Source organism: Sphaeramia orbicularis, unplaced genomic scaffold (assembly GCF_902148855.1).
Source record: "Sphaeramia orbicularis unplaced genomic scaffold, fSphaOr1.1, whole genome shotgun sequence".
NCBI classification, from domain to species: Eukaryota; Metazoa; Chordata; class Actinopteri; order Kurtiformes; family Apogonidae; genus Sphaeramia; species Sphaeramia orbicularis.
The window spans coordinates 236,201-255,123 of record NW_021941461.1 but is presented as its reverse complement, the minus strand read 5'-3'; the positions used below and the strand labels follow the sequence as shown (position 1 = coordinate 255,123).

General features: G+C 42.8%; 1 protein-coding gene across 1 annotated transcript in view; it reads left to right on the top strand.

Moving 5' to 3' along the window:
• The window catches only part of LOC115415850 (myelin transcription factor 1-like protein), a 42,179-nt gene that overhangs the window by 18,207 nt on the left and 5,049 nt on the right, over positions 1–18,923 (top strand). The window contains exons 14-24 of the mRNA XM_030129501.1: positions 748–890; positions 987–1,055; positions 1,191–1,253; positions 1,703–1,786; positions 2,830–3,051; positions 3,925–4,016; positions 6,836–6,939; positions 7,258–7,401; positions 9,351–9,413; positions 12,327–12,461; positions 18,586–18,891. Of these exons, the coding sequence (XP_029985361.1) occupies positions 748–890; positions 987–1,055; positions 1,191–1,253; positions 1,703–1,786; positions 2,830–3,051; positions 3,925–4,016; positions 6,836–6,939; positions 7,258–7,401; positions 9,351–9,413; positions 12,327–12,461; positions 18,586–18,891 (1,425 nt within the window). The remainder of the gene's footprint in view (positions 1–747; positions 891–986; positions 1,056–1,190; positions 1,254–1,702; positions 1,787–2,829; positions 3,052–3,924; positions 4,017–6,835; positions 6,940–7,257; positions 7,402–9,350; positions 9,414–12,326; positions 12,462–18,585; positions 18,892–18,923) is intronic.

The following is an 18,923-nucleotide window of genomic DNA, read 5'->3' as shown; positions in this document are numbered from 1 at the left end:
TGTATATATATATATATATATATACACACACACACACACACACACACACACACACACACACACACATACAGGGTGGGGAAGCAAAATGTACAATATTTTGAGGCAGGGATTGAAAGACAGTGTATGACCAATTAGTTTATTGAAAGTCATGAGAATTTATTTACCACAAGAAAATGTACATAATAGAAAATGTTTTTATTCCTAGTGTCCTCCTTCTTTCTCAATAACTGCCTTCACATGCTTCCTGAAACTTGCACAAGTGTTCCTCAAATATTGGGGTGACAACTTCTCCCATTCTTCTTTAATAGTATCTTCCAGACTTTCTGGTAATAGTTTTGCTCATAGTCATTCTCTTCTTTCCATTATAAACAGTCTTTATGGACACTCCAACTATTTTTGAAATCTCCTTTGGTGTGACGAGTGCATTCAGCAAATCACACACTCTTTGACGTTTGCTTTCCTGATTACTCATATGGGCAAAAGTTTCTGAAAAGGTATGGATAATAGTGTTAGGTATGATTATGACATCAGTATATGTTTGGGTTCAAAACAATTGACGTAGTGTCTGCTGAGAAAAAACAACTAAATGTTCATTGTACATTTGGCTTCCCCACCCTGTATATGTGTGTATATGTGTGTGTGTGTATATATATATATATATATATATATATATATATATATATATATATGTATATGTGGTGTGTCAGTAGTTGTTGTGGGTGCAGGTGTGTCACTGACGCGCTGTAGTCTGCTTATTTTTTGCACCAGAGCGATGACCTGGACCCCTTCCACGACCTACTGGATGAGCAGCGGTACCCGGCCGAGGTGGCGGTGCCCAGCCCCAAACACAAGTACCCGGCCTGCAAGGAGGGCAAAAAGGAGCTGGTCACGTAAGGCCCCCCCGCCCGCCCCCCCCCCCGTGGTGGAACATGCAGACCACAGATAAACAGACTGGACTGGGGTTCATGTTTCTTCTTTTTCTGTAGGTTGTCAAGTTGTCAACTAGCCGATAAAAACATGCGTGGGATAATTTCAGCCAACTCCCAGGAGCTGAGGTGAGTGTCAACCTGTGTGTCAACCTGTGTGTCAACCTGTGTGTCAACCTGTGTTGATGTTGGCTTGGTTTGGTGGATGAAGCTCAAGTCTGACCCACACGTCTTCTACGCTTCATCCTCATGTCTGCTCGTCAGGTGTCCGACTCCGGGCTGCGATGGATCAGGACACATCACCGGAAACTACGCCTCCCACAGGAGGTACGGCAATGAACTGGCAACAAAACGACAACAAACCAACAACAAACTGACAACAAACTGACAAAAAAACAGCAACAAACTGACAACAAACCAGCAACAAACTGACAACAAACCAGCAACAAACTGACAACAAACTGACAAACAAACTGACAAAAAAAACGGAACACAAACTGAACACAAACCGACAACAAACTGACAATTTTTTTTTGTATTGTTTGTTTTTACTGTTGTTTGTGTTTTTATTATTGTTTTTGTTTTAATTGTTTTTTTATGTTGTTTGTGTTTTTATTATTGTTTGTGTTTTAATCGTTGTTGGTTTTTTATTGTTGTTTGTGTTTTTATCGGTGTTTGTTTCTTTCCTCATGTTGCCTGTTTTTAACCCATCTGGTTTTTGTTTGTTTGTGTGGATCCCTTGTGTTTCTAATGTCTGTCTTTTCCATGTCCTTCAGTCTGTCCGGATGTCCACGGGCCAAAAAGAGCGGCATCAAAATCCTGCACAGCAAAGAGGACAAAGACGACCAGGAGCCAATCAAGTAAGGACAAACTCCGTCCACATCCAATCACAGGCCTGAGATAAACCACGTAGTGGAAATGCAGCAATAGAGTAATTAGTAAAGAGTCTATAGGGTTAGGGTTGTTTTTTTTTTTCCTTTTTTTTTTTTTTCGTTTTTTTTTTTTTCTTTTTTCTTGTTTTTGTTCTTGTTTTCTTGGGGTTTTTTTCCTCATAATTTTTTTCCTGTTTTTTCTCGTTTTTTTTTTTCTTATTGTTTTTCTTGGTTTTTTTCTTGTTTTCTTTGTTTTTTAGCTTATCAGCCGATTGGCCGTAAACTATTGTCGTCATGCAGTGTCCGTCAGTGTCATCTGTCGTCCGTTACAAAAATTTCAGTCATCTTCTTCTCCGAAACTACAATTCCAATTGACTTCAAACTTGGTATACAGCTTCTTTATGATGATGTCAACACAAGGTATTGAAATTATTTGGATCCGGATCTGATTCTGGATTTGTTGCGACTTTGAAAAATTTTCCCATTATAACAGATAGGAAGTGGGTTGATCCAATAAATCAGTATCAATGATATCAAGTGTGAATTTGAATTTTTTACAGATCTGATTGGAATATGACCAAAACATGGGCTATTTCTGTAATAGAATAAATACACAGAACTGGGGGAAAATAAATGGATCTGGATACATTTCCCAAAGCTTTGAATTTGGCCGGTAGGATACAGGACCATTGGTCTGATTTTTTTCTTATCATGTTATTCTTGTTTTTTTTTTTTCTTTTTTCTTGTTTTCTTGTTTTTTCTTGTTTTTTTTCTTGTTTTTATAGTTATTTTCTTTTTTTCTTGTTTTCTTGGGGTTTTTTCTTATCGTTTTTTTCTTGTTTTTTCTTGGGTTTTTTTCTTGTTTTCTTGTTTTTTTTTCTTGTCAGTTTTTTTTTCTTTTTTTTGTTTTTTTTTTGTTTTTGTTTTTGTTTTTTCTTTCTTGAGGGTTAGATGTAAACGTATCCAACCCCACCTTCCTCTTACATAAACGCCGGTGTCGGTTCCTAACCCTAACCCCCGTGTCCCCTCAGGTGTCCTGTCCCCGGCTGTGATGGACAGGGTCATGTGACGGGGAAGTACGCCTCCCACCGCAGTGCATCGGGCTGCCCCCTGGCAGCCAAGAGGCAGAAGGACAGCTACGTCAACGGCTCCCAGTTCGTCTGGAAATCGGGGAAAACGGACGGGATGACATGTCCGACTCCGGGCTGTGACGGGTCGGGACACGTCAGCGGGAGCTTCCTAACACATCGCAGGTGGGCGGGCCTTCGGGTTGCACCTATCGGAATGGGCTTTGTGTTTGATTGGTAGATTTCTTCATATAATGGGTGTGGTGGAGTGTGTTTGGAATGGTTTGAAGTTGAGTTTTCTGTTGATTCTTTCAGTTGATGTGGAAAGGGTGGATTTACAGAAGGTTTGGTGACAGAACGTCCTGGTCTTTTTGTCGTCCTTGTCTTTGTCATCGGCTTCAGTAGTCCTTTCTTCAGACATCTTCTCTGGCTAAACTACATTAATTTCTAATTTTATTGATTTATTCTTTCAGTGTCAACAAAGTTTATTCAGTTTTGAAATACATGAATGTTTGAAATATTCCAAATGTTCCTTTCCTTCTAAAGGTCCAATCAACTGAGGAATGATCCACATAGAACATGACATTGACATACAGGGACACTGGTGTAATTAATTAATTAATTAATTAATTAATTAATTAATTAATTAAGTTAGTTGCCGGCATACAGGATCACTGGTGTTATTTATTTATTTGTTTGTTTGTTTGTTTTTATTGATGCTGACATACTGGTGTTATTATTTATTTATTTATTTGTTTATTCATTTTTTTTTACGCTGACATACTGGTGTTATTTATTGATTTATTTTTATTGATGCTAACATACCGGTATTATTTATTTATTTGTTTCTTTGTTTGTTTGTTTGTTTGTTTGTTTATTTAATTGACACTGACATACTGGTGTTATTTGCCTGGGGTTTCGCTGCCTATATTTATGTTTGATTTCCTATTTTTTCTCTGCCTCTGAGTTTGTATTTTTATTTTATAATTGTCAGATTAAATCATGTTAAATAAATCCATTCCGGTCTTTGTCTGTTTGTCCATCTGGGTTTGGTTGCAGTCTGTCCGGTTGTCCTCGGGCCACTTCGGCCATGAAGAAGGCCCGGATGAGCGGCGTGGAGATGCTGTCAATCAAGCAGAGAGCGAGTAAAGGTGGGACACAGCGTCCACTCAACAACTGTATCAGACAGACATCAAACCCCAAACACACGATCAAAATGAACATTTTCATCTTCTAATAATTATAATAATTAGGGATGTCCGATATTGGCTTTTTTGCCAAAAACCGATATGCCGATATTGTCCAACGCTTAATTTCCGATTCCGATATCTACTGATATCACTGCTACCACCCCGATATATGTGGGATATTAAACTAATTTTAGGTAACATCACATATCTCCTGTCATGGAATTAACACATCATGCCTAATTGTATTGTGATGTCCCATTGGATGCATTCTCAAATGCAACAAGGCTTTTAAACTGTAAACTCTGTCTGTGCACAGAACACATACTTCAGCTGAACTCTTTCCCTCCAGAGCATTTTCCAGTGAGTTGGTAGCCAGTTCCAGCCTTTCTGGTCATTTTCACTAATCTTTGGAGGCTGACGGAAAATGTTGTGTTAGGAGTATGTGAACACTGAATACATCAAAAGAAAGAACAGAACTTCAACTTTTAAACACAAGAAACGATTTTATCCTATCTTCATTCGTTCGTGAGATATGAACATTTGAATATTGGTCATTTTCAGGAAAAAACGGAATTTTGAGCAAAAAACTGAGAAAACTGCATTTTTTCCCAAACATATTGATTTTCAAGATAAAACTGATTTCCTATTTACATTTTTGACTCTTTCTCATTTACCAACAGTAACACTGTATTCCAAATTACAAAATAAAATAATAATAACAACAATAATAATAACAAACAGCTCTAAGATATCCCATCATTCCACAAAATATTAGAGGAATCCACCCCAAACTTTAGACCAAACATCTTCTAAAGCACCAGGTTCCTTCTAAACTTTACACATTTACATACATCAGTTATAAGTCTTCCACATAGTAGTTTAGTTTTTTGGTATAAACACTTCAATATTCCTCATTTTCAAGAAAAAAAAAAAAAAATCACTAAATACTGTAGATTTCTGGCCTTTCCTTGGCTGCACCAGGTCCTCCTGTTGGACCAGGTCCTCCTGTTGGACCAGGTCCTCCTGTTGGACCAGCTGCTGTGTTTGATCTGTGAATAATTATATGGACATCTAGTTATTTATCTGTGTATGAATATATGTATTTATTTATTTCCTACTAAAGCCAAATCAAACAGTGTCTTCCCTGTGTCCTGCTGACATTCTACAGCTGAATCTGTTCTGTGTCCTCAGTCTGAATCTGAACTCACTCTAACAGATGAACACTAGCTGTCCTTTGTCTGTCCCATGTCTGTGTGTCTGTCTTCTCCTTGAATGTCCTCTACAAATGTCTCTTTTCTCTTCCTCCTGTCTGCCCCCCCTGTCCCCCCCGCACCTCCGTGTCGGACCTGAGCCGCTCCGTGTTTCCGTGTTCCGTCTCCCTCACCTTCTGTTTCTCCGTTCCTGTCTCTAAATGGTTCTTCTGTAGCTCCATCACATACTGAACTGTCAGACTCTGTCTCCATAATCATCTTTAAGGCTTTTGAAACTGTGTGCGGTTCCTGCACAGTCTGCATTTCCTCATTCAGTGACTGACGCTGGATGCGTTGCCATGGGATACGGAGACTCCAGTGCGAAAACGTTAAACCCGGTCCGTCATTTTTCCGAAAAAGCTGCTTAATTGTTTGTTTTTGGACTAAGGAAAGTAATTCACACGATCCGCAACAGTTTCAACTACAGTATAACAGTGAAAACACGGAGTGACGGAAAATCTCGTCATTGGCGAAGAAAGAGTTAAGTTGTGGAAAAAATGCCGTATTTCTTTCTTTTCTCTCCCTCCCTCCATGAGTCTATTACAGTGTGGCAACGCTACTGCACAATTTTGAAAACTGCACATTTCTTTCAGCTACAAACAATGCTTCATTTATGCGTAGGTAAATGCCGGTGAGATCAAAGCATTATTTCATCGGTTTTAATAATAGGCAAAAAAAACGATACCGATATTCACCGATACTACGTTTTTAAGCCAATGTCGGGCCGATATTATCGGACATCCCTAATAATAATAATGGATTGGATTTTACATAGCACTTTTCTAGACACCCAAAGCACTTTACATTATTGACCCATTCTTCATTTGCTCTCACATTCTCCCTCTGGTGGTGGTAAACTACATCTGTAGCCACAGTTGTCCTGGGGCAGACTGACAGAAGCATGGCTGCCAATTTGCACCTACGGCCCCTCTGACCACCACCAAACATTCATACGCATTCATACACCAGTGTGAGGGGCACTGGAGGCAAGGAGGGTGAAGTGTCCAAGGACACAACGGACTGACTAGGATAGAGCAGGATTCGAACCGCCAACCCTTTGGTTATTGGACGACCCGCTCTACCACCTGAGCCATGGCCGCCTGGGTTTGGTTGCAGTCTGTCTGGTTGTCCTCGGGCCACTTCGGCCAGGAAGAAGGCCCGGATGAGTGGCGTGGAGATGCTACCACTGATGATGCCTTCAGGTGCTGTGGGGAAGTTGAGCCTTTCTAAATGACCAGTGTGTTGTGTTCAAGTTCTTCTGTTGTCGTAGTCAGACCCAGTTTATTTCCACCTGCAGCGTCTTTCCCAAATACTGACCAGCGATGGCATGGAGTTCATCCCAGGACGATCAACTGTAAAGATCATGATATAGACAGATCGTCATGACATTGATCTGTTTATCATCCAGACTCCGTTTACTTTATTCGATGTTTTGCATCTTTTTCTAAATGATTCGAAACTATAAAAGTTGAACTTGTCCCTCCTTTTGTCTGCGTTCCATGTAGATGAACTGACCTTCTTTTGTTCCAGGGATCGAAAACGATGAGGAAATCAAACAGTTGGACGAAGAAATCAAAGACCTGAACGAGTCCAACAACCAGGTGGAGTCGGACATGATCAAACTGAGGACACAGGTAGGACGGACGCCCTGTCCCCCCTGTCCCCTCTGCCCCTCCACCCTATCCACCCCGTCCCCTCTGTCCCCCCTCTCCACCCTATCCACCCCGTCCCCTCTGTCCCCCCTCTCCACCCTATCCACCCCGTCCCCTCTGTCCCCCCTCTCCACCCTATCCACCCCATCCCCTCTGTCCCCCCTCTCCACTCTGTCCACCCCGTCCCCTCTGTCCCCCCCTCAGACAGTACAGAGGGGACTCGTACAGGACAGGGTTCTGCTGTTGGACACTACATTACAGTATACGTGTGTTGAGATGGCTCCGCCCCCTCGTCCACAGATCACTACCATGGAAACCAACCTGAAGTCCATCGAGGAGGAGAACAAGGTGATCGAGCAGCAGAACGACTCCCTCCTGCACGAACTGGCCAATCTGAGCCAGTCGCTCATCAACAGCCTAGCCAACATCCAGCTTCCACACATGGTGAGTACCCATCCATCCCACGCCCTGTTACCGTGGTTACCATAGTAACCGTGGTAAACGGGGTATGGTTCCACCAACACCGGCCTCTGGTTTCCTCCAGAATCGGTTTGTGTTTTTTCTTTCTTTTATTGAATGTTCTGATCCATTTTTTAAACCCGGTGGATAAAACAGACTCATGTTCCTGGACAGTGTTCTGTGGCTTCATTCTTATGGAGTGTTGACGTGTGTCTGATGTGCTAAATGATAAATGAACTGATCCGAGGTCAGCTGATACGTGTAGCCATGCTCAGGTATTCCATCTGCTTCTTTGTGTTCACCACTTTTTTTTTCCCAGCAGTCCATGCTGTGCTTTAACGCCTCACAGAGTCTCACCTGCATCCAATAATAATTCTGTTGATTCACAGACGTTTGAGTTTGACGTCATGTTGTCTCAGTGTAGAAAGAAGACTGGGGCTAATTGGATAATCAGTGTGTACCGGGTCAGAACCAGAACTGTCAGATAACTGGACTCTCTGCCTGATGCCCTCTGTCCTATATCAAACTGCAGCAAAACGTCCGCCTTAACCAATGGAAACCAGCTCCAAAACCGCCCAGAAAACACACAGACAATGAGTTGATAAAACCAACAGCGGAGTCCAAGGCTCCGTTCACACTGCACCACTTTATCTGATCTTTGTGTAGGATTTGACCCAACACTGGGTCCAATGAGGCAGTTTTTGTGGCACCGACCACTACGCCATTCTTTGTCCTATTCTTTTGTGATAATTCTTTGTGGTGGTTCTTTGTGGTAGTTCTTTGTCCGATTCTTTTGTGGTAGTCCTTTGTGGTAGTTCTTTGTCCTATTCGTTTGTGGTAGTTCTTTGTGGTAGTCCTTTGTCCTGTTCTTTTGTGGTAGTTCTTTGTGGTAGTCGTTTGTCCTGTTCTTTTGTGGTGGTTCTTTGTGGTAGTTCTTTGTCCGATTCTTTTGTGGTAGTCCTTTGTGGTAGTTCTTTGTCCTATTCTTTTGTGTTAGTCCTTTGTGGTAGTTCTTTGTCCTATTCGTTTGTGGTAGTTCTTTGTGGTAGTCCTTTGTCCTGTTCTTTTGTGGTAGTTCTTTGTGGTAGTTCTTTGTCCGATTCTTTTGTGGTAGTTCTTTGTCCTATTCGTTTGTGGTAGTTCTTTGTGGTAGTTCTTTGTCCTATTCGTTTGTGGTAGTTCTTTGTGGTAGTCCTTTGTCCTGTTCTTTTGTGGTAGTCTGTTGTGGTAGTTCTTTGTCCTATTCTTTTGTGGTAGTCTGTTGTGGTAGTTCTTTGTCCTGTTCTTTTGTGGTAGTCTGTTGTGGTAGTTCTTTGTCCTGTTCTTTTGTGGTAGTCTGTTGTGGTAGTTCTTTGTCCTGTTCTTTTGTGGTAGTTCTTTGTCCTGTTCTTTTGTGGTAGTCTGTTGTGGTAGTTCTTTGTCCTATTCGTTTGTGGTAGTTCTTTGTGGTAGTCCTTTGTCCTGTTCTTTTGTGGTAGTCTGTTGTGGTAGTTCTTTGTCCTATTCTTTTGTGGTAGTCTGTTGTGGTAGTTCTTTGTCCTGTTCTTTTGTGGTAGTCTGTTGTGGTAGTTCTTTGTCCTGTTCTTTTGTGGTAGTTCTTTGTGGTAGTTCTTTGTCCTGTTCTTTTGTGGTAGTCTGTTGTGGTAGTTCTTTGTCCTATTTTTTTGTGGTAGTTCTTTGTGGTAGTTCTTTGTCCTTTTCTTTTGTGGTAGTTCTTTGTGGTAGTTCTTTGTCCTGTTCTTTTGTGGTAGTCTGTTGTGGTTGTTCTTTGTAGCAGTCCTTTACTGTGCAGTGTGAATGGAGCATGGGGATTGGTTGGACCTGTTAAGGCGGACCCTGCGTGTTCTGTCTCTCTGTGTTTTTTATATAAAGCGTGTTGGGTGCTGCATCATCGTAGTGGGCTAATAGACTTCTCTGTACACCCTCTTCTGTAGAGACCACCGCCACAGAAAGAGACCCCAGTAAAGCATAACTGCTGTTTACAGATGCATCCCAGAGTAAGAGATCCATTTATCCTTTATCCAGTTATCCTTCTCTTCTGCCCTGTCACCCCTCCTGTAACTCTTCCAGATCACTGCTGTCCATTTACAGACCGGACTGACCTGAGTATGTTCATGTTTAATGAGCACAGTCAATGGCATTCAGCAGCTTTTATCTGGACGACACCAGCATTCCGACCTCTGGGGTGATGTTTAACCCACACTCAGAGACTCCAAGAAAAACACTGACAATAAATACAATGTCAACTTCCATCTGGAATTGAAAAGGCATTGATGATGTGTTCAGTCACAGTACTGGTTTCAATAAAAGCTGCCTCTGCTCCATGGACCTGGAGGTGGAGTAAAACTGGACAACATCTGAATTTAGACAAAAGAAGGAGGGGCCAACCACAGATGAAGTCAGACTTTATCTTAAAATTGAAAAATAAAATGTGTCAAATCCTTAGCAGAATAATGGATAAATCACATTCGGTTCATTTTACATTAGCACATGGAAGTACACCATTGAAAAAGCCCAGTCAATGGGTCAAATTCTGCCACTGAACACTTCTGCAAACCACGGATATAAAAAATGTCAAGTCAAGCTGTGACTGAAAGGGCTGGGTCAGAAAGTCGATTTGATTGATTTTGGATCAATTTCTTTTTAATTTGGCATAATCGATTAATGGTGGATGAGATCGATTTTTCAGAACAGGACCATGAGTAAATGACCCGGAAACTGCCGACGCAGAAGCACAGCCTCGGATCAGTTAGGTTAGCTAGGGTTAGTTAGTTTAAGGTTAGTTAGGTTAAGGTTAGTTAGGTTAAGGTTAGTTAGGTTAGGGTTAGTTAGGTTAGATTAGTTAGGTTAAGGTTAGTTAGGTTAGGGTTAGTTAGTTTAAGGTTAGTTAGGTTAAGGTTAGTTAGGTTAAGGTTAGTTAGGTTAGGGTTAGTTAGGTTAGATTAGTTAGGTTAAGGTTAGTTAGGTTAAGGTTAGTTAGGTTAGGGTTAGTTAGGTTAAGGTTAGTTAGGTTAAGGTTAGTTCAACTGTCATCCAGTTAGACATTAAGACATGGTTTTAATAAAGTCATTAAAACAGTTCAGTCACTAATTCCAGTTTGAACAGGGTTAATAATTCAGACTGATTGACAGACATGGAGTAAAATTTGAAACCGTTGACATGTAGCATTGAAGTGATCGTATTTAACCTCCCCCCATGACTTTTTTTCTAAAAGTAAAATATGTGTTTTTGAAACTCATTAAGCTGATGTTTCTGTAAAGCAACACAAAGCCAGAGATCATAGAGTTACTGAAACAGAGAAGCATTAAGTGTTAGAATGGCACTGATAGAAAGTTTGGTCTCATTTGGCTGAAACAAGACGGACCCAAAAATAATCAGTCATGATCCACTTTGTGCTGGAGAACCAACCAAAGCATGAAGTCAAACTCCTTGTACATCTGCCGTGAAGTCCGACTTTGTATTTTCTTGTAAAAGTGTTGATGAATATACGTTGAACTCTTCAAACTGAGGTGGGTCTGATATCGAGCCCTGAGGAACTCCATGTTTACATTTCTTACGAACATGAAACTTAGTCGACTTAAGATATGGACGTAAACTTCACACCGGCACCCTTAAATCTGTGGTGTTTACCTGCACCAGGGTGGGAACATTTGGGTTTTGAACGCACTAATGCATACGTTGTAGAACAGAAGGTAGGTGTCGCCTTTTTGTGTTATCATGGTTCAAGAGATATGACGCAAAATACACAAAAACGGAGTCGCAAATGTACAAGGGTCCGAGGCTACAGGATGTTCTGAAAGGAAACACGAACAGGGTTAGAGTTAGGGTATAGAATGGACCTACTCCACCTCCACTGACCAATGAGCAGAGGCACCGGTCAACCCTCAACCCTGAACCCTGAACCCATGCACTAGAGGGTTTATGGAATGTTGGTATGTGGTTGGGGTCATGTGATCCACCACCCTTGGTCAACTCCATCAACCTCATCCTGGTTTGGTCTCCATCTGCTTCTCATGAACCTCCATCAGCTGAACCCTCACCTGTCCTGGTTTATGCATGTGGTACACCAGGATTATGTAGGTCCAAGTGGATCTGTCAGTCTAGGATCATGTAGATCTGAGTGGATCTGGCAGTCTAGGATCATGTAGGTCCAAGGGGATCGGGCAGTCTAGGATCATGGAGGTCCAAGTGGATCTGTTAGTCTAGGATCATGTAGGTCCGAGTGGATCTGTCAGTCTAGGACCACGTGGATCTGTCAGTCTAGGATCACATGGATCTGTCAGTCAAGAATCATGTAGATCTGAGTGGATCTGTCAGTCTAGGATCACGTGGATCTGAGTGGATCTGTCAGTCTAGGATCATGTAGATCTGAGTGGATCTGTCAGTCTACAGTTTAGGATCATGTTGACCTGAGTGGATCTGTCAGACTAGGATCATGTGGATCTGAGTGAATCTGTCAGTCTAGGATCATGTGGATCTGAGTGGATCTGTCAGTCTACAGTTTAGGATCATGTTGACCTGAGTGGATCTGTCAGACTAGGATCATGTGGATCTGAGTGAATCTGTCAGTTTAGGATCATGTGGATCTGAGTGGATCTGTCAGTCTACAGTTTAGGATCATGTGGATCTGAGTGGATCTGTCAGTCTACAGTTTAGGATCTTGTGGATGTGAGTGGATCTGTCAGTCTAGGATCATGTGGATCTGTCAGTCTAGGATCATGTGGATCTGACCATAATTTAACTCTACAAGCGGAAAAGACACGATACAAACAAAAATAAAAAAAACAACAGATAAAACCTGCTTTACTGACAGACACCCTCCTCCTCCTCCTCCTCCTCCTCCTCCTCCTCCTCTTCTTTCTCCTCCTCCTCCTCCTCCTCCTGACAGTTCCTTTCTTTCTCCTCTGTAGGAGCCCATGAATGAGCAGAACTTTGACTCCTATGTCAGTACTCTGACAGACATGTACACCCACCAGGACCAGTACCAGAGTCCAGAGAACAAGGCTCTGCTGGAGAACATCCGACAGGCCGTCCAGGGGATCCAGGTCTAGGCCCAGGACACAACACCACCACAAACAACAACAACAACACCACCACAAACAACAACAAGCAACAACAACAACTGTAACAACAACAACAGCAAACAACAACAAACAACAACAACTGGAACAACAGCAAACAACAACAACTGTTACAACAACCAACAACAACAAACAACAACTGTTACAACAACCAACAACAACAACAAACAACAACTGGAACAACAACAACCAACAACAACAACAAACTCAGTCCACTAAAGGCTCCAGGAGTGTGTTTTACTGTAATTATCACTTCATTTATTTCTTCTGCTCTCCACTCCATGGACACCCCCCCTCCTCTCTCTCTCTACCCTCACTCTCCCTCTCTCTCTCTCCCTCTCTCTCTCCCTCACTCTCTCTCTCTCCCCCTCCCTCTTTTTCTCCCTCTCTCTCCTTCTCTCTCTGTCCCTCTGTCTCTCCCTCTCCCTCCCTTTTCCTCTCTCTTCCTCTCTCCCCCCCTCTGTCTCTTTCTCTCCTCTCTCTCTCACTCGCTCTCTCTCATTCTCTCTCCCCCTCCCTCTTATTTATTTATTTATTGTTGGTATTGCCTCTCTTTACAGACTGTTTGAACCTTCATCATCTTCTGTCTCTCTCTCTCCCCCTCCTTCTCTCCCCCTCCCCCCATTCTCTTTTTAATTTATTATTTTGGTCTTGCCTCTCTTTTACAGACTGTTTGAACCTCTAATCATCTTTTGTACATTTCCATTTGACCTACTCTAATGTGATGTACTGTTTAGAGCTGCTAATGGATGCACATTCTGCTGTAAATCTATTCATTTATTTATCGTAAGCTCGAGTCATTTTTCATTTAATGACAAACATCGAACCACCGGACGTCACGGGTTAAAGGGTTAGCGTTAGCAGAGATCAGTCTGGATGTGGATCTACGTTCAACCACCACGTCTTCATTGGACTCACTGGAAATGTTCGTAAAAAAAAAAGAAAAAAAAAAGATCTCAAACATCAGGACACGGAAACTTATCGGTGCAAAATCCCCATCATCCCCCTTTTTTATGCAGTTGCTTTATTGTTCTGTCGTGTTTTTTCTTGGTTTGTTTGTGTGAAGAGCGACGCAGAAAAGACCAATGGCTACAGAAAACGTAGGAGACAATCTGCCATTTTTAAATTTACTTTAATCATCGACGTCGACTAGAAAACAGAACAACGTGTCAGCAATATTGGTACGATATAATTAAAGTGTTTGTTTAGAAATGAGATGCAATCTGTACGAAAACAACGTTTGGGAATATGCAATTTCTTATGAATAAACCTAGAAGAGTTGATAGATGTTTTTACTATAAATGTATTGCGTTTTGTATAAACCTTTTACTACAATCATGTCGGAGGAATCTGACGCGGGTTCTGTCATGTTGGACTTTGCACAGGGACACCTGGGTTTCCATGTTTTGATGTTTTTACTGTCGATTTTGAGGCGTTGCAGGATTCGGAGGATCGGTAGACCGCAGTTTTCTTCGTAAAAGGCCGACGGTTGGACTTACAGGGTCAAACGTCCTCATCCCTCATTGTAAATTGCACTTGTCTTTCCAATCATTCGTCTAAAAATGTCCGATGTGACGTCGGACACCATGGCGGTGGCGGCGCCAGCGGTGCTTTTTAAGGCTATTCTTACCTTTGATTGTTATTGAAAAGATGAATGAAACCCGGATCCAGCAGAAGCCCAGCAGAACTGTCTGGACTGGACCGGAGGTTTCCTGGACACCGGACATCATGCATGCACTTTATTGGAGTTTGTCAAAGTATTATCACGTGGAAAAGGAAGAAAAACTGTCGGAGGAGTCTGTGGAAATGGTGACTGTGACCAGACTTTGTGCTGGTGATTGATGTTTGAAGGAAAGCAGAGGAAGTTGAACGGGTTGACTTTAAAGGAAAACTCCCCCACCACAACCCAAGCTCATGCTTTTATTAGAGAACTTCCGCCCTAACCCTAATCCTAACCCAATGAGTGGAGCCCAAGGACAAAGGGTCCAAACTGCAATTCTGCAAACATCCACCGGAGGCTCCAAAAGGATCTCTGAGGTGGATTTTCTTCAGCATCCAACGGATTAAATTATGTTCAAGTTACTGACTTTTACCCTGATGAAAATACACAACCTGTTAGGATAACGTAGCTACATTAGCTAATGTTAGCATTGAATCAGAAGTGCGTTTCATATCCTTATTTAGCGCTAATTAATGTGTTTATACGTTAGGCTATGCAAAGTTGACATTAACATGTCGGCATTTATCAAGTAGCTGAAATGTGACGTTTACGTAGCATTTGGGTGGGCGTGGCCAGTAAAGTAGTGTTAGCTTAGTGACTTTCATCCCTAGAGGTGGATGTACAACACCCACCCCGTTCCCCCAGTAGCCGCAACAGGTACTGCCCTAGCCCTAACAGGTACTACCCTAACCCTAACTTTGACCCTAACCCTAACAGGTACTGCCCTAACTCTAACCCTGACCCTAACAGGTACTGCCCTAACCCTAATTTTGACCCTAACCCTAACAGGTACTGCTCTAACCCTAACAGGTACTGCCCTAACCCTAACAGGTACTACCCTAACCTTGACCCTAAACCTAACAGGTACTGCTCTAACCCTAACAGGTACTGCCCTAACCCTAACCCTGACCCTAACAGGTACTGCCCTAACCCTAACTTTGACCCTAACCCTAACAGGTACTGCCCTAACCCTAACAGGTACTGCCCTAAACCTGACCCTAAACCTAACAGCTACTGCCCTAACCCTGACCCTGACAGGTACTGCCCTAACCCTAACCCTGACCCTAACAGGTACTGTCCTAACCCTGACCCTGACCCTAACCCTAACAGGTACTGTCCTAACCCTAACTTTGATCCTAACCCTAACAGGTACTGCCCTAACCCTTACCCTGACAGGTACTGCCCTAACCCTAACCCTGACCCTGACCCTAACAGGTACTGTCCTAACCCTAACCCTGACCCTAACCCTAACAGGTACTGTCCTAACCCTAACTTTGACCCTGACCCTGACAGGTACTGCCCTAACCCTGACCCTGACAGGTACTGCCCTAACCCTAACCTTGACCCTAACAGGTACTGTCCTAACCCTAACCCTGACCCTAACCCTAACCCTAACAGGTACTGTCCTAACCCTAACTTTGACCCTAACCCTAACAGGTACTGCCCTAACCCTTACCCTGACAGGTACTGCCCTAACCCTAACCATAACCCTGACCCTAACCCTAACAGGTACTCTCCTAACCCTAACTTTGACCCTTACCCTGACAGGTACTGGCCTAACCCTGACCCTAACAGGTACTGTCCTAACCCTGACCCTAACCCTAACAGGTACTGTCCTAACCCTGACCCTAACCCTAACAGGTACTCTCCTAACCCTAACTTTGACCCTTACCCTGACAGGTACTGGCCTAACCCTAACCCTGACCCTAACAGGTACTGTCCTAACCCTAACCCTGACCCTAACAGGTACTGTCCTAACCCTGACCCTAACCCTAACAGGTACTGTCCTAACCCTGACCCTAACCCAAAACCTGCTTGACCTGCACCAAAGGCTGAATCTGAAGGTCACAGAAGGATCCAGCTCTGAAACCACTGTCATGTCCAGCCCCACCCACTTGTCCAAATATGGTCACATCTATGCGCCAAGAAAAAATAAAGCACAAGTTTCAGATGGTCGTCCACAAATCATCATGAAAATGACGTAGAAACAGGAGGAAACTGGAACGTTCCATCGGTTTGATTCCTTTACAATATTAAATTTAATACGATGGGTTTGAGTCCCCGACAGTTTTAACAAGTTCATCAATTTAAGAGATGTCAGATAAAAACCATGGAATATTCTGGAACTAAACTAAAGTTTGAACTATCCTAAATCTGATCATTAAACTTTAACCATCGTTAATGAAATGGACATGTTGACCTATTGTCTCTGGGGTTAGGGTTAACTGGGTTAGGGTTAACTGGGTTAGGGTTAACTGGGTTAGGGTTAACTGGGTTAGGGTTAAGTGGGAGGAGTTTTCCTTTAAATCATCTGGGGTTTTTTGTTTGTTTGGGTTTTTTTTTGGAGTCTGGTGTCTGACTCCATGCGTCCAAAGCTCCGTAAACTTCTGCTTTCGATGACATCAGAGCGACTCTGACAGATGATGAAGGGACTAAAAGCACAATGAAAGAGCGTCTATAGATCTATGAAAAGTAGAGCATTTATAGATCTATGAAAAGTAGAGCATTTATAGATCTATGAAAAGCAGATGTATGTATAGATTCAACACTAACATGTGACTCTACATAGAAACTACAGAACCATTGGAACATCTGTGGAATCCTCACTTTGTGGACATATGAGCCTTTCTTTGGACAGGTGCATTGTTAAGGGGTTTTTCTACAGCTTTGACTTTCTCTACCTTTACCCCTTCTATCGTCTCCTAAACAACTACTACTACTTCTTTTTTTTTTAACCACATGGCATGAGTTCTGTTGATATTTCTGCTGTATTTTAACCGTCACCAGTTGCTACGTGAGATTTTCCTTTGATTGTGGAGTTTGTATCATATGCTGGTGTTGGCGTCTCTGCCTCTGAATAAAACCTGTGTTGAATCAATGAGTCTGTTTATGTTTGGAACGAAAATGATGGTTTATGTTTGGAATGAAAACGACGGTTGAAAATGATGATGTGTAGAACGGAAACAATGGTTTAATGGTTTATGTTTGGAACGAAAACCATGGTGGAGGGCCAAGCTGAGGCTAACTGAGGTCCAGGGTGTAGGGTTAGGGTTATATGTTTATAGTGTATGTTCAGGTTGTTTTTTTCAGGTTGTTTATTTCAGACTATGACTAAAGGATGTGACTTAAGAACATGACAGAATGATCACTGACTCATATTTTGTTGGAATTTAAACTATAATTCCATTCAAGATTCAGACAAATGTAACAAACGTTGATCTGTGGAGGGAAAAGAGAACGCACTCAGTGGAAAAGTCTGTAGAACTGCAACACATTTATTATTGTTATTATGATTATTATTGTTATTATTGTTATTATTCCTAAACTGTAGATATGCGGAGTAAACTGTAGGAGGCGCTAAACCCCGCCCACTGCCCCCCTTCATGCTTTTCACTTTCCCTCCATCGTTGTACTTCCGGGTCACAAATGCTTTACTTCCGGTTTGTGAATACGACATAAACAAACGGCGGCGTCAAAGCGGGTTCCGTGAACATCCCCAGCTCAGAACCGGGCCTCGTCCGAGCCCGGAGCCCGTTTAGCACCATGGTGAAGTGCGTCGTGTCCGGGTGTCCGAACCGCCGGGGCGGAGGAAGCGGACCACGGAGCAGCAGCAGCCGCGGCCCCCGGAGCCTCCTCAACCGACCCCCGAAGAGGTTCTTCCCCTTCCCCAAAGACCCGACCCGGGTCAAGGTACGGGTCCGGACTCTTTAATCCGGGTTTTCATGTTGTTGAACCAGTTAATTACGGGTTCAGTTAATGTGTAGATAATGAACACTGAACTGACTGACTAGCTAACTAATTAACTAACGGACTAACTAGTAAACTAACTGACTAACCCTGACTAGCTAACTAACAGGTGACTGACAGGAGGATCAGGCAATTATTTTATTTGGACTTAATAAAATAATTGGTCAGATTTTTATCAGAAATATGACAGTTAAACATTTTTGAGTTTCCAAACCTGGTGGATTTTTTTTTACGCTTTTAGTTTGACACACTTTTATTAGGAGGATTTGAAGATGATAAAAGAAAAGTGCCAAAATACCAGATGGTACAGTCGAGTTTTAAAAGTGAACAGAATGAAAACTACCGAAGATGAGATTAAAGCTTTATTTAAAATAAAAGACACATTTAACTGAAAGAGCAAAGGGTTTTTGGTCATTTACAGCAGAAATAAAACAGAAATATGATGGTTTATGGGTGGGTTTGGGTGCGTCATGGTTGGGTGGTTGATGGAGGCTGGAATGGATGCATACATCCATGTTCCTTTAGTCCGAGGCCAAAGCCCAGACCGGTGTAGAACCAGTTCCCAGTAAGGATCCAGATCCAGGTCCAGAACCAGATTCTAACGGTGACATCTATGTCCAGGTCTGGCTCGCAGCTTTGAGGGAAACCGACAAACAGGACTCGACGGATCTCCACATGATCTGTGAAGACCACTTCCTGCCGGAGGACGTCTCCACTGCCGGTGTCAACAGCGACGCCATTCCCATCATGCCCCCGTACCTGGACGGGCCCCTGGGCCTGACCGGCGCCTGGGGGGCGGAGTCATCTGAGGAGCAGGACCAGTGGGCCCCTGGGGGCTGTGATGAAGACGAAGATGATGGAGGACAAGCTGATGCTGCGGAGCCTCCGTCGACGACTCCACAGGCCGTAGCTGAAGTCCGTCCACAGGTCAGAGCGTCTTCTTTTGGTAAAACACGTCG